This window comes from Quercus robur, chromosome 5, assembly GCF_932294415.1.
Source record: "Quercus robur chromosome 5, dhQueRobu3.1, whole genome shotgun sequence".
Taxonomy (NCBI): Eukaryota; Viridiplantae; Streptophyta; class Magnoliopsida; order Fagales; family Fagaceae; genus Quercus; species Quercus robur.
This window is the reverse complement of record NC_065538.1, coordinates 20,838,141-20,853,111: the sequence shown is the minus strand read 5'-3', so window position 1 is coordinate 20,853,111 and position 14,971 is coordinate 20,838,141. Positions and strand designations below refer to the sequence as shown.

General features: G+C 45.3%; 1 protein-coding gene across 1 annotated transcript; it reads left to right on the top strand.

Annotated features, from left to right (window-relative positions):
• The first annotated feature begins 11,981 nt into the window (after positions 1–11,981).
• Positions 11,982–13,498, top strand: LOC126725470 (60S ribosomal protein L37-3). The gene is made up of 4 exons (XM_050430229.1): positions 11,982–12,148; positions 12,261–12,396; positions 12,999–13,100; positions 13,208–13,498. The coding sequence occupies exons 1-4, from the start codon at positions 12,146–12,148 to the stop codon at positions 13,252–13,254; spliced, it is 288 nt and encodes a 95-aa protein (XP_050286186.1). The 5' UTR covers positions 11,982–12,145; the 3' UTR covers positions 13,255–13,498.
• The last annotated feature ends 1,473 nt before the right edge of the window (positions 13,499–14,971 follow it).

Here is a 14,971-nt window from a genome sequence, read left to right as displayed (position 1 = left end):
TCCAAGCTCAGGCCCGTCCGAGGAGCGTCCTGTCCAAAGAAAAGTCTCATATGAAGCGCTATTCAACCCCAATAGCGCCAAGGAAACCTGTCCGAGGAGTAACTCCTCCTCGGACATCGCGAAGCCCAGACGAGGAACTTGCCCCAGCCATTTCAGCTCGTCTTCCCAACATATAAAACAAATTAAATTCAAAATATCTCACGGAAGGCTACCGCCACATTAATTGCGCCCCAACCACCCTCTTGGCCGCATTAATGAGGAAAAGACTCCTGAACAGTACCACCTTGGCCTCTGCAACTCACAAAGGGTCTGATGAGGGCGTCTGATGGGACAGGTGCTCAAGTGGATGCTTGGATGATTAACAGGTGTAAGGCTGAGATGAAAAGAAGAAAAATATATAATGTAGTGGAGTCCCTCAAAGAAGAAGACGGAGAACTGTATCAGGAACGAAAAAGAAATAAAATCAGACTTGAGAAAGATCCATTCTGGTGTTTTCTATTCACTTTTTGCAAACCATATTGTCCAGGCATTAGACCGAACAGGCTCACTGAGGCCAAGCTCTTTGACCCATTCTCTACAAATAATTATTGTGGGTTGCGCTTTGGGCCAAGGCCTAATCAACATAAGTTGGGCCAGGAAAATCGTGCAACCACAATTGGCGTCGTCTGTGGGAAGAGCTAAGGCATCAGCTAGTGCAATGGTCGAGCATGGAAGAACTAGATCCACACCAGGAGGATCCTCACCAAGCTAACTCCCACCGGACACAACCCGCCGAGTCCCAGAGGCAAAATAACCCAACCAACCCAGGCGGCAGGGGGAATCGTGAGGGGAGTGCGCATACCACCCGGACGAGTGAGAATCACACTCAGACAGGAAGTCATGTGTCTCAGAGGCGGAATAGTCACCAGGCCATGCAGCGAGAAATAGATGACTTAAAAAGGAAGTTACGACGTGTACAGCGAAGACGATCTCCCTCTCACTCAGGCGAGTCTTCTAACGCGGAGGACATGAGTTACAGACGAAGGTCAAGGACCCCCCCAAGTGAGACCTTTTCTTACGAAAAGGAACCACGCCCAGTGTGGAAGTATGAGAGCCCATCCAGCAAAGGTTCGGGGAGCGACGCCATGAAGAAGGCGTTGGATCAGGTCTCAAGGTCACCCTTCACGAGTAGAATCGAAGGGGCTAAGCTGCCAAGACGCTTCAACCAACTGGTATTCGCCATCTATACCGGCAGAACAGACCCGGTAGAGCACGTGAGTCAGTTCAATCAAAAAATGGCGATCTATTCGCAAAACGAGGCCCTAATGTGCAAGATCTTCCCATCCAGCTTGGGATCGATGGCAATGAGATGGTTCAACAGCCTGAAGTCAAACTCCGTAGGCTCCTACAAGCAGCTCACTCAAGCTTTTTGCTCCCGTTTTATTACAAACACCAGAGTCCCTCGACCTCTCAGTTCGCTACTGTCCTTGTCCATGCATGAAGGAGAAACTCTGAAAGCATACTCGGATAGGTATTGGGAGGTGTATAACGATTTGGACGACAACCATAATAATGTTGCGATCAGCACGTTCAAAAGCGGCCTCCCTACCTGGCATGGCTTGAGGAAATCCCTCATCGGAAAACCAGTTACTGACGTCCAACAACTAATGGATAGGATCAACAAATACAAAAGAGTGGAGGAGGATCAGCTGCAAGGGAAGGGAAAGGAGAAGGTTGTCCCCCTTAAAGCAAATGATTTCAGGACGGAACGTCACAATCCTGGTCAGCCGATGAGAGATTTTCCGCGACAGGCTGGGCAGAGCAACCCGCAAACAGTGAATGCTGTATTCAGAGAGCCGGTACAACAAGTACTGGAGAAAGTAAGGGATGAACCCTATTTCAGATGGCCGGGAAAGATGGCTGGAAACCCTGCCAATCGTAATCAGAACTTGTATTGCCAATATCATCAGGACCACGGGCATACTACTGAGGACTGCAGGAATTTGTGGAATCACCTGGATCAATTGGTCCGAGAAGGAAAGCTACGTCACCTGCTGCACCCATCGAGCGGCCATCCCGGCCACGCGACACAAGAACCTCGAAGGGACGTGTCTTTAAGACCCCCCACCGGGACGATACATGTCATCCTCGCTGCACCAGGAAGAACTGGGCCACCCATCCCCAGGGTATTAGCCGTGAACCACCTTCCCTCCGAGGGCAGGCAAAGGGAGCCCAAAAGGATAAAAAAGGGAAACTCTTTGATACTGGGATTCTCGGATGAGGATAAGAGAGGAACAATTCAACCTCACGATGACGCCTTGGTGGTCACCTTGCGGATTGGGGGTTTCGATGTGAAAAGGGTATTAGTAGACTCTGGAAGTGCGGTGGAGATAATGTACCCCGACCTATACAAGGGGCTGAATTTGAAGCCGGAAGATTTGACAGCTTATGACTCCCCCCTCCTCAGCTTCGAAGGGAAGCTCGTTACACCGAAGGGGCAAATCCGACTGCCCGTACAGACTGGGGAGGAAGTGGTGGAGGTGAATTTCATCATGGTCGACGCTTATTCACCCTACACCGCGATAGTTGCAAGGCCATGGATCCACAGCCTAGAGGCCGTGACCTCCACACTTCACCAGAAAGTGAAATACCCATCCAGAGGACGAGTGGAAGAGATCCAAGGAGATTAGGCCGTGGCCAGGAAGTGTGTGGTGGCCGCCATTTTACATCGGCCCTTGGTCGAGACCTCGGCCCCAAAGAGCTTATAGCAACCAGCCTCCTCGGCAAAGCAAGACGAGGGGCTAGCCGAGGAGATAAGGTGTGAAGGTTTAGATAAGGTTGCTGTCAGCAACGACCCGGAGAAGTTCTTTTAGGTCGGCTCTGAATTGCCCTCTCAGGAAAAGGAGGAACTGGTCAGATTTCTCAGAGAAAATGTCGATGTATTCGCTTGGGACGCCTACGATGCCCCTGGAGTTGATCCCAGCCTCATCTGCCACCACCTGAACGTTAACCCCTCTTCCACTCCAAGGAAGCAACCACCCCGGCGCCCTTCAAAAGAACACGCTAATGCCGTGAGAGACGAGGTGGCCAAGTTGAAAAGAGTAGGGGCTATCAAAGAGGTCTTTTATCCTGAATGGTTGGCGAACACAGTGGTGGTAAGGAAGAAGACGGGGAAGTGGAGGGTCTGCGTGGACTTCACGGACCTGAACAAGGCGTGCCCCAAGGACCCATTCCCTCTACCCAAAATCGATCGGTTGGTGGATGCAACCGTGGGACACCCTCGAATGAGCTTCCTGGACGCCTTCCAGGGCTATCATCAGATACCCCTTGCGCTAGAGGACCAAGAGAAAACGGCTTTCATGACGCCCATCGGAAATTACCATTATAAGGTGATGCCATTCGGGCTAAAGAACGCGGGCTCAACCTACCAAAGGATGATGACTCGGATGTTCGAGCCACAACTGGGCAAGATCATTGAGGTGTATATAGACGATATGGTTGTGAAGAGTAAAAGGGTGTCCGAGCACGTGCAGGACCTTGGGACAGTCTTCGCTATCTTAAGGGAGCACCGGTTGCAGCTGAATGCCTCCAAATGTTCATTCGGGGTCGGGTCTGGGAAATTCCTAGGGTACATGGTCACCCATAGAGGAATAGAAGTAAGTCCTGACCAAATCAAAGCCATTAACAGTCTACAGACTCCTCGGAACCCGAAGGAGGTGCAAAAGCTCACTGGCATGATTGCGGCATTAAGCCGGTTCATATCACGATCGGCAGATCGATGTCGGCCTTTTTACCTCCTGATAAACAAGTGGAAAGAGTTTAAGTGGTCGGAGGATTGCGTTCAGGCTTTCCAACAGCTTAAAGACTACCTATCACGACCACCCATCATGTCCAGTCCGGAGGCAGATGAGGTGCTGTCTGCCTACATCGCCGTAGCTCCCCACGCCGTAAGCCTGGTATTGATACGGGATGATAATGGGGTGCAGCGACCGGTGTACTATGTGAGCAAGTCACTACATGAGGCCGAGGTGCGATACCTACCCTTAGAGAAGGCAATTTTGGCGATAGTGCATGCAACCCGGAAGCTTCCTCATTACTTTCAGGCGCACAGGGTCATCGTCCTGACTCAGCTTCCACTTCGAGCCGTGCTTCGAAGCGCTGACTACACAGGAAGGATCGCCATGTGGAGTGCTCTTCTGGGGGCTTTTGATATTAAATATATGCCCAGACCCTCCGTCAAAGGACAGGTCCTCGCGGACTTGGTAGCAGAGTTTGCTGAGCCCTCTATAGAAATGATGACCTAGAAGAAAGACCTGGGCGGAAAACTAGTTGGCACAGTTTCAGCCGGGGAGACCATGCATTGGAAGGTCTACGTGGATGGCGCGGCCAACCAGAGAGGATCAGGAGTTGGGATAGTATTAATATCGCCGGACGGCGCTGTCGTTGAAAAATCATTAAGACTCGGTTTCTTGGCTACGAACAATGAAGCCGAATACGAAGCCTTACTTCAAGGAATGGCAATGGTTCAAAGATTGGGTGGAAGAGTAATAGAAGCCTTCTCGGACTCCAGATTAGTGGTTGGACAAGTGATGGGAAAGCTAGAAGCTCGAGATACTAGGATGCAAGAGTATCTGGGACAAGTCAAACGGCTATAGGCGAGCTTTGAATCCTTCAGTCTGATGCACGTCTCCAGGAGCGTAAACACTCACGCAGACTCGCTGGCCACTCTTGCCACGTCCTCGGCACGTAATTTGCCACGAACGATCCTAGTCGAAGATCTAGTCAAGGCCAGTCCCATCAGCGGAAACCCGACCTAGGTCCATCAGATTAGACAGAGCCCCAGTTGGATGGACCCCATAAGGAATTTTCTCCAAGACGATATCTTACCGGAAGAAAAACTAGAAGCCGAGAAGATACGTAGAAATGCTCCTCGTTTTTGGCTATCAGAGGATCGCAAACTTTATCGGCGCTCCTACTCTGGACCTTACTTGCTCTGCGTACATCCAGAAGAGTCCGAGTCTCTTCTTGAGGAGTTGCATGAGGGGGTATGTGGAAGTCACACCGGAGGAAGATCGCTGGCGCACAGGGCGCTCACCCAAGGATACTGGTGGCCGAACATGCAGAGACAGGCCCAGGAATACGCTAAGAAGTGCGATCAGTGCCAAAGATTCGCCCCAAATATCCACCAACCCGGAGGGGTTCTCAACCCACTCTCCAGTCCCTGGCCGTTCGCGCAATGGGGTCTTGATATTGTCGGGCCTTTCCCCAAGGCTGCGGGGAACAAGCGATACATAATAGTCGGAATTGATTACTTCACTAAATGGGTGGAGGCTGAACCTTTGGCCAACATCAGGGACGTGGACGCCCAGAAATTCATCTGGAAGAACATTATCACCCGCTTTGGAACTCCGAGAACACTCATTTCCGACAATGGTCTTCAGTTTGACAGCAAGAATTTTAGGGAGTATTGCCGTGAGTTTGGGATCATTAATCGATATTCCACCCCCGCATACCCCCAAGGAAATGGGCAAGTCGAGGCCGTAAACAAGGTCATAGTGAATGGATTGAAGAAAAGACTGGATGAGTCAAAGGGGAGATGGGTAGAAGAACTACCGCACGTCTTATGGACCTATCGGACAACGCCGCGGCGTTCAACCGGTGAAACCCCCTTCTCAATGACTTACGGGGCTGAGGCTGTGCTTCCGATCGAGAACAATTTCCCCACGTTGAGGTCTAGCTCGTTTACCCCAAGCGATAACGATGAGTTGCTAGGAAGAAGTCTGGACCTAGCCGAGGAAAGGAGGGAAAAGGCTACGATTCACATGGCCTATTATCACCAGAAGCTAAGACAAGGGTATGATGCTAACGTCAAATTGCGGCCTCTGGGTCCAGGTGATCTCGTGATGAGGAAGATTCTTGGCAGCGCAAAGAACCCCTCTTGGGGCAAGTTGGGGCCCAATTGGGAGGGTCCATACCGTGTCACATCTGTGGCCGGAATAGGCGCTTACTACCTAGAAGATTTGGATGAAAAAGCTGTACCTCGACCATGGAATGTAAATAACCTCAGGAGGTATTACTATTAATAAGAATGGTTTAGCGTACGTTTTGTTTTATGACTATTTGCCGCTTGCCAGTCTACATTACAATTATTTATAAGTTTTAAACAGAACCTAAGTCCTGTATGGCTCTTCGGACCACAGGCTTGGGGGAAATTAATACTTAAGCCAATTATTTATAAGTTTTAAACAGAACCTAAGTCCTGCATGGATCCTCGGACCACAGACTTTTGGGGAAATTATTACTCATGACAGTTCATAGTTTTAAACAGAACCTAAGTCCTGCATGGCTCCTCGGACCACAGACTTTGGGGAAATTATTACTCATGACAATTCATGGTTTTAAGCAGAACCTAAGTCCTGCCTGGCTCCTCGGACCACAGACTTTTGGGGAAATTATTACTTGTGATAGATTGGGAGATTATTACTTAAAGAAAATCATTTTTATGCGTGCGCAGTTTAGTACCATCGCAATCATCAAACGTGCAGCGCCAAAAACCTATTTCCGTTTTCACTAATAACTTGTGTCTACATTGTTGCAAATGTTTGAAAAAAAGCAATACTAGCGCACATCCGTAGTAAGCAAAGTGAACATTTCATATTAATATTTCGAGTACATTAGAAAGAGAGGTCCTTACAAAAAAGGGAAAAGTAGGATAACTCTCATTTAAAAAAAAAATATATACATAAAATATAGTAAAATAAAACAAAAAATAAAAACTATTTACAGAGATTGAAAGCCTAGAAGGCTAAGCTTGAGCAGGAGGATCTTCTTTCTGCTCGGGCTGAGGAGGAGGAACCTTGATGGTAGAGTCTGCGGCAGGATCCTTCGCCATATCAGGCACAAGGACGGCATCAGGCACCGCCAGGTCCTGCCCTGAAGCCACTTGGGCGTCTTCAGGATTCGCACGGATCTCCCGAGGATAGAAAATGCTCTCGGGCAGTCTTAGTGCCGAATCCGCAGGAACTCCTGCAGCGTCGAGAGCATGAGCCCACGAAATGTCGCAGTACTCCCTGCATACCTCAGGAATCTCCTCAGACAGCCTGGCCTCCGTCTCTTCGGCCCCGAGCTGGCGAGCAGCATTCTTCTCAGCCTCTGTGGCCTCTCTGATCAGCTGGGCCTCCTTCTTTACCAGCCTCAGCTCATCCTCTACCTTTTGCAGGGCAGTCCTGAGATCCCGCACTACCTGCCTCTCGGTGGTGAGGTCAAGCTGCGTCGTGTACAGCTCTTTGCGCTGGTCCTCCGCCTGGGTCTCAGCATTCTTTAAACCAGCCTCTGCACTTTTGCGCCGGTTCTCCGACACCTTGAACTCGTCCGTGAGTTGGAGGTGCTCGTGCTTGAGGGATCCCAAGGCTTTCTCCACCTCCGCCCGAGCCTGGGCCTCGGCCTCAACCCGACTACGGCTATCGCGGCAAAACTCATCAGCCACGAACACCTGCTGAGTAATCTGCGAACGAAACAAGGCTGCTTTGAAAAAGAAATATAACGGGGATAAATAAATTGATAAAACAGTAAAAGGATTACTTACCAACGCAAGATCCCTTTTTAGGGATAGGAAGAGCTCGGGCTGAGAGAATCGCCTATAGGCCTCCATGTCCCGAGGAAGGAGTAGGGGTTGCTCTAAGGCATCCGCCACGTGCCCTGCCCGGCCTCGGTTATACTCTCGGACCGAAGCATTGTAAGAGATGGGAACCCCATCCAGCTCCAGCTTGGGGTTCTATGCACGAGGGGAGGCGCGCACGTCAGCAAGGTTCTCCTCATCTCGGCTCTTCGAGGAGTTACCCCTTCTGCTCCTCGGCGCCCGCGTAGTCTTTTGCTGCTTGGTCGGCGGCCTCTTCTTCTTCAGGTCCGGATTAACCTTAAGGCCAGGGTCCGAGACGCCCTGGGGGACCACAGGGGGAAGGGTTTTGACCTTTGATGGACTTGGTCCCTTCGATGGCTGAACCTTTGATGACTGACCTTTCCCCCGAGAGGACATCAGCTCCTTTAGAGACTTTCCCTTTCCTGCCATGGGCTCTACCTCTTCGTCTGAAGTATCGTCCGAGCAGATAACGATTGAGGGAACACCAACCGCGGAATGTTGGTCCTGCTCTGCTTCGGGATTAGAAAGCTCCACCAAGGGGTTTTGCTGAATTTCCTCCTCGAAGTAAAACTTGTCTATTTCTTCCTCAAGGGAGAGACGAGATGATTCAGCTCCTTCTTCAACCAAAACAGCAGCACCAGGCTCGTTTACCGGAGGTAGCTGCTCTGCCAAGTAAGGATTTCTGACACCTGGCAACACCACTGGTGGCAAATCGTGGTCAGCTAGGAATCCGTCCTAGGACACGTCAATTCTAGCCAGCCTCGGACTGCCAGTCCTTATAGCGTGACCGACTGCCTGGAAAGCGCTGCTCAGAGGTTGATAGCCCAAAACCAGATGGGCCGCACGCAACTGTCCGTCCTCGGTAGTGTAAATCTCCGACCTGAGAAGATAGTTTAGCGCTGGCACGTTCACAAGTCTTATCCGAGGAGCAACGTGATTTTTGTCTGCAAACAAACCAAGAAAAGTGAGGTCAGACCATGAAATTTTCCAATTACAAAGAAAGCAAGAAAAAATAACCCCTCAACACTAAATCCTTTCCCCAAAAAGGATCAATCCTAAAAGCGCCGCACCTGGGTTTCCTGCCCGAGTTGGACAGTGAATACCGTCGAACCACTCCCCAGAAGCAATGAGGAAGTCATTCTTCACGGTCTTATTGGAAACTAGAAGACAAGAGATCAACCTAACGTCCTCGTTCCGGGATTTAAGATAATACCCATCATCCCCGAGGCGGTGACATTCGTACAGATAAGCCACATCGTGCCAAGTGAGGCCTAGATTCATCCGCTCGTTTAAGACATCTACACAGCCTAGTATCTTGAACATATTCGGGGCACACTGATACGGCGTCAACCTATGGTTGAACAGGTATTCCCTTGTGATCCTACGCATGGGAAGTGTCATCCCTCCCTCTATGAAAGCAATCATGGGGATAACGACTTCTCTCTCAACTCTATCTGTCAATATTCTTTCAAGAGGACAGTGCCGCAGCCCAACCCTCGGGGGAATGTGGTATTTCGCCCTAAAGGCTTCCATAGCGGCAGGAGTTTTTACTAATTTTTCGAATCTACTCATCTGAACTGAACTGGGGAAATGAAAGTAAAGACTGAAAAGAAAAGTAGAGTCCGAGGAGGGAATTGAAACGGAGAGAAAGGCGAAATGTACTGGTACCTTCACAAAACGCTCAAGGGGACGCCTGGGAATCTCTCTTGGACGAAGCGCTTCACAAGAATGGCTACGGCGGCGTAACGGACGCAAGTGTTCGTATATCTCTGGGATTCGATGGAGTTCTCTGGAGTCTTTTGAGGTTTGTGAAATGCAGATGAAAGAAGGAACTGAACCCCTCTGGCGTCTTATATAGCCGGGAGGAGAGAGAAAAGATCATCCCTGCCTAGAAATACGGGAAGAAACGATGGTCGTTCGATCCACGCCAAGCCGTTGGATGAAGGGAACATAACGCCTCCAGAAGTTAATGGCCACGCCTCATAAATTGTAGCGCGTCAAAAGTAACGGTCCGCACGCGCGCCCCACGATCTCCTTATTTCCCTCCGCTCACAAACATCAAAACCCCGCCTTTCCCCTCGGAGGGAGGTAAAAACCGGAGTTTTGAGGGGCTATTGTGGGGCCCGGCCCAAAAATGATGGGCTATTCCAAGCTCAGGCCCGTCCGAGGAGCGTCCTGTCCAAAGAAAAGCCTCATATGAAGCGCTATTCAACCCCAATAGCGCCAAGGAAACCTGTCCGAGGAGTAACTCCTCCTCGGACATTGCGAAGCCCAGACGAGGAACTTGCCCCAGCCATTTCAGCTCGTCTTCCCAACATATAAAACGAATTAAATTCAAAATATCTCACGGAAGGCTACCACCACATTAATTGCGCCCCAACCACCCTCTTGGCCGCATTAATGAGGAAAAGACTCCTGAACAGTACCGCCTTGGCCTCTGCAACTCACAAAGGGTCTGATGAGGGCGTCTGATGGGACAGGTGCTCAAGTGGATACTTGGATGATTAACAGGTGTAAGGCTGAGATGAAAAGAAGAAAAATATATAATGTAGTGGAGTCCCTCAAAGAAGAAGACGGAGAACTGTATCAGGAACGAAAAAGAAATAAAATCAGACTTGAGAAAGATCCATTCTGGTGTTTTCTATTCACTTTTTGCAAACCATATTGTCCAGGCATTAGACCGAACAGGCTCACTGAGGCCAAGCTCTTTGACCCATCCTCTACAAATAATTATTGTGGGTTGCGCTTTGGGCCAGGGCCTAATCAACATAAGTTGGGCCAGGAAAATCGTGCAACCACAATTATCTATTATAATAAATATATCGTTGCAAAAATTTGATCTAAAATATTTTTATCAATTATTAGTGCTAGTGTTGTAAGTCTTGTCTTCCCACTCCCTCCATTCCCATTCCCTAAGTTTTCTGTTTATATTATCTCAAAAAAGAAAAAAAGAAAAAAGAAAAAAGAAAAAAGAAAAGAAAAGTGGTCTAAAGTACCACATCAGTCAGTTAGTGAGTAAGTTTTCGGTTTATAAGTCTCATTAGTACTTACAAAGGTTAGACCATTTTATAAGTGCTAGTGCTGTAAGTTGTGTCTTCTCACTCCTTCCTTCCCCATTCCCTAAGTCTTTTGTCATGTCTATATTCTTTTACTAGTTCTAATGGTCTGTTTAATCTATGTTACTATATTAGTTGGTTGTGTAAATCAGATTACCCTGGCTATTTTTGTTTCGATTCATTTTTATGGCTGTTTTCTTCTTTTGATAGTAGTACAAATAGTTGGTTGTGTAAATCATATTACTTTGGCTTTTTTTTTTTTTGATTAATTTTTATGGTTGTTTTCTTCTTTTAATTGCAAGCAGAATTTCATTGTGGGGCCTAATAAGATTAAACATGAAAAAACTTTCAAGACATAATTCTCGATTATCAAGATATTCTTATATCAATTGTTGAAATCTATAATCACATTCTAAGGAAAAAAATATTCAAAATTTTAAGTTCATTTTGAACTCTTTTTAAAGGATTTAACGTCTAAAGTTTCAGGATTTGGGATAGAGGATTGAACAATGACCTTTAAAGGTTTAAAATACCCTTTCACTCTCAGTACGCATGACTAGCCGTGTATATGGTTCACTATTATAGATCTTATGGTTGTTGCTTGTTAAGCATTTTTGTGTTACAAGTTATATTTGTTTAACATGTATAATTGTGTATGGTTTATTGACATGGATTAGTTTTTAGTTTTGTATATATTTTTAGCACTTTTAGTTTATTGTCAATCTATCATAAATATTATTATTTTTTTGTCATATACATATTTGTATTACTTTTTTTTGTTACACAGGTTATATTAAAAAAAAAAAAAAAACTTACTGTCATATTTTAATGATTATTAATAGCAAAGTAATAATTGGTCATGACATCTTCAAAAATATATCAGCCCAAAATCGACCAAATTGCACATTTTATATTACACAGAACCGCACCGCACGTGTGGCCACAAATTGAGGTGTGGTGCAGTGATGGTTTTGGCTAAATTGCATTGCAAAGTGCGGTGCTAAAAATGGTCCAAAATCGTACCATGATCACCCTTAAAAGCAATCATTATAGATTAGATGCCATAAGTTTAAATTTTATGAGATCTATAAAAAAAAAATTCCCACTACACAAACGACACATCGTTTATATTGAAACGACTATGGGCTCATTCATCTAACTTCCAGGTTTTCAGAAAATCCCAATCAGGCCCTTCCACAATCTAGCCCATCTTCGTCCTCAACCAATCATCAAAAACCCAACCCAAAAGCCCAATAAAAACGAAGCACACCCAACCCAAGTACCAGATGAGAGCCCTCCTCATATTACATTCCGAAATTGCCCTAACAAACCCTAAAAGCAAAACCCCTCGTTCTCTTTCTAATATAAAACGTGAACTTCACCGCCGCGTTAACTCTTCTTTGTTTAGCCCTAAGAAGAACCACACCTCTTCTCTTCCTCCTCCTAGGGTTTTGCATCTGCATCTGCACCAATGGTAAACAAACACAGCATATCTCTCTCTCTCTGGATCTATTCTTCATCTCTATATGTATATGTGTCTGATGTTTTTATATCTCTCTGTCTGTGTTTTGAAAATGGGGTAATAGGGTAAGGGAACAGGGAGTTTCGGTAAGAGGAGGAACAAGACCCACACACTGTGTGTGAGGTGTGGCCGCCGCAGTTTCCATCTTCAGAAGAGTCGCTGCTCTGCCTGTGCCTACCCTGCTGCCCGCAAGAGGACTTGTATGCCTCCTCCTCTCTCTCTCTCTCTCTCTCTCTCTCTCTCTTGTATAAATATATATTTGTCTAGTGAATGTGTTAGTAGTGTTACTCGTTTGTGCTTCTGGGTTTGCTTCTGTTTCAATTTTTAGGAACTGGGTTGTTGTTATTGCTTGAGGATTTGCTTAAATCAAAGTTATTTTTTTAAAAATGTTTTTTTTTATTATATGAAATTGTGATGGGGATATTGGTGGATTGTTTTTGTGTTTTGTGGGAGTGATGATGTGTGTGTGTTGCTGATGTTTCCGGGCTGAAATGCTTTGTGGATTTGTTTGTGTGTGAATTTAAGGAAATGGTCCTTGCCCTTCATGGATGCGATTTTCGATTGTGTTTCTGGTTATTCTGTGAATGGCTGTTGTATTTTGGTAATTGATGTTATTGCCTGAATATTTACAATGGGTTTATTTGTATATGAATTTGAGGTATTGGGTTGTTGTTGGTTTTAGTTTTAACAAATGAAAACAATATTTTCTGATTTGATTTGATTGTGTTTACTGCAAGTAATCATATTTTTTGGGTTGTGCTTGGGGAAAATGAGGATTTATTTTATTATTCTTGGTTTTTAGATAACTGGAGTGTGAAGGCAATCAGAAGAAAGACCACCGGAACTGGAAGGATGAGGTATCTCCGCCACGTTCCTCGCAGATTCAAGAGTGGCTTCAGAGAGGGTATAATATTTTTACCCTTATTTGATTTATCTTGGTCGTAATTTTTAAACGAAATTGGTGTGTGTTATGTAGTCTTATCTTGATTTCTTGTTTGCTATTTTTGTTAGGTACTCAAGCTGCACCAAGGAAGAAGGGAGCAGCTGCTACTGCTTAAGGCATCATTGGAGAGCTGTTTTTGGTGTAATTTGGGACCCAAATTACAAGTTTAGATTGAGCTTAATATGTTGGAACTGGTTTTTGAATGTAATGTTTGATGGGTGTCATAACCTTATAATGATTTTAGTTATTTTTGATTTGTTTCAATATGTAGTTGCTTTAATTTTGGACAAGGATGAATGCGTCTACTATGTTTTCCCCGTTATGTTCCAAAATGAATTCTGAATTTTGTTTCTGGTTAACTTTTGTTGAGTACTGAGATAGTAGTGAAATTAACTCCACAATGTCAGATTAACAGGGGGGGATTATAGTTACTGTTTAGACTTTTTGGACATGCAATGGTTGAACTGCATTATAGTTTCTACAATTAATAATCAATATTAGCTCAATTAGCCTGAATTTGTTTCTGAAACTGGATTGGATGTATTTTCTGCCACTCATTTTAATAGAAAAGGAATGCTATAAGAGCTTTGAGTAAGTGGTGTTCAAGACACTTGATTGCATTGTTTTTACTATTGCTTTTACTGGGAAGAGAGAAATTCAGTCAATTTTTTTACAGACTATTGGTGAACGGGTCTGGAGGAGTTATTGATTGTGAAATAATGACATACATTGCGGTGCATGCATATAATCTGTATGTCAGAGTTATTGTTTTAAATTCAATTTCTGGGTCGTTGGGTTTTAGATCAAGAACGTTTCCAGTTAAAATTAATGCTTGAAAAATGAATGTAATCTATTCCCCATCTACAAGTTAGGGTTGGATGGTGAGTTAAAGATTTGAGGGTTTCAATTCTGCGAGCAGATAGGTGCCCTAGTTACTAACCTGGTATTTTATGGGCGTGCTTTCGAACCTTGTTTTGCAAAGGGACTTGGGCACTGAATTAATGGCTATGTTTTGATTACAATTTCATTTATTTTACAACCAAGGGATTGTGCCAAAAAAAAAAACCAAGGGATAAAACATGAATTCGAGCTAAGTGCATCTCGCATCAAGCTCGTTTCTACTTTGTATTGTAAATAAATTTCCTGTTTCCAAAGATGCAAGATTTGAGTGTGAAAATGAATGATACCCTTCCTCTGCACTCTAGTAACAAAATTTTATACCCGAGTGTACACTACAACGTCTTGTTTCATATTATGACCAATATGCAAGGATCATTTCAAAATCAGACGATTTATGCCTCAAATCTACTAAACCGAGCTAGATGTAGTTCCATTTAGCTTCAACTAGTCTGATATCTCGTAGAATATCAACCTTAAGCTTAAACAGTATTCCACTCTTAAGTTCTCATACCGAGGAATTATATTGTAGTCGAAGAGTCCGTATTGCCCATGTGCGCAACAACACCATCCATCTATTTGAATGGCTTGTGAAAATCCTTAACGGCCTTGGTTCATGATAGTGCTCTGTTTGTCCTTGCTAGCCTCTATGGACAATGCCACAGATTCAAATACGAATTCTTCTAGCACCATGAACTGTCCATTGTTCTAGAATAAAATCATTGAAAACAAGGATGGTTCACACGGAAGATAAATGGGAGAGGGCTTGCAGGACAGGGAAGGCTTTATTCTGCTTGTTGATTAAGATTATTGCAGCATCAATAATTATACAAAATTGGTTATAGTGGCAATCTAACGACAACTACATTTCTTGCACAATTGCAAAATATCTCATCAAATGTCAATATCTCCACAAATTTGTATAAAAGAAGAGC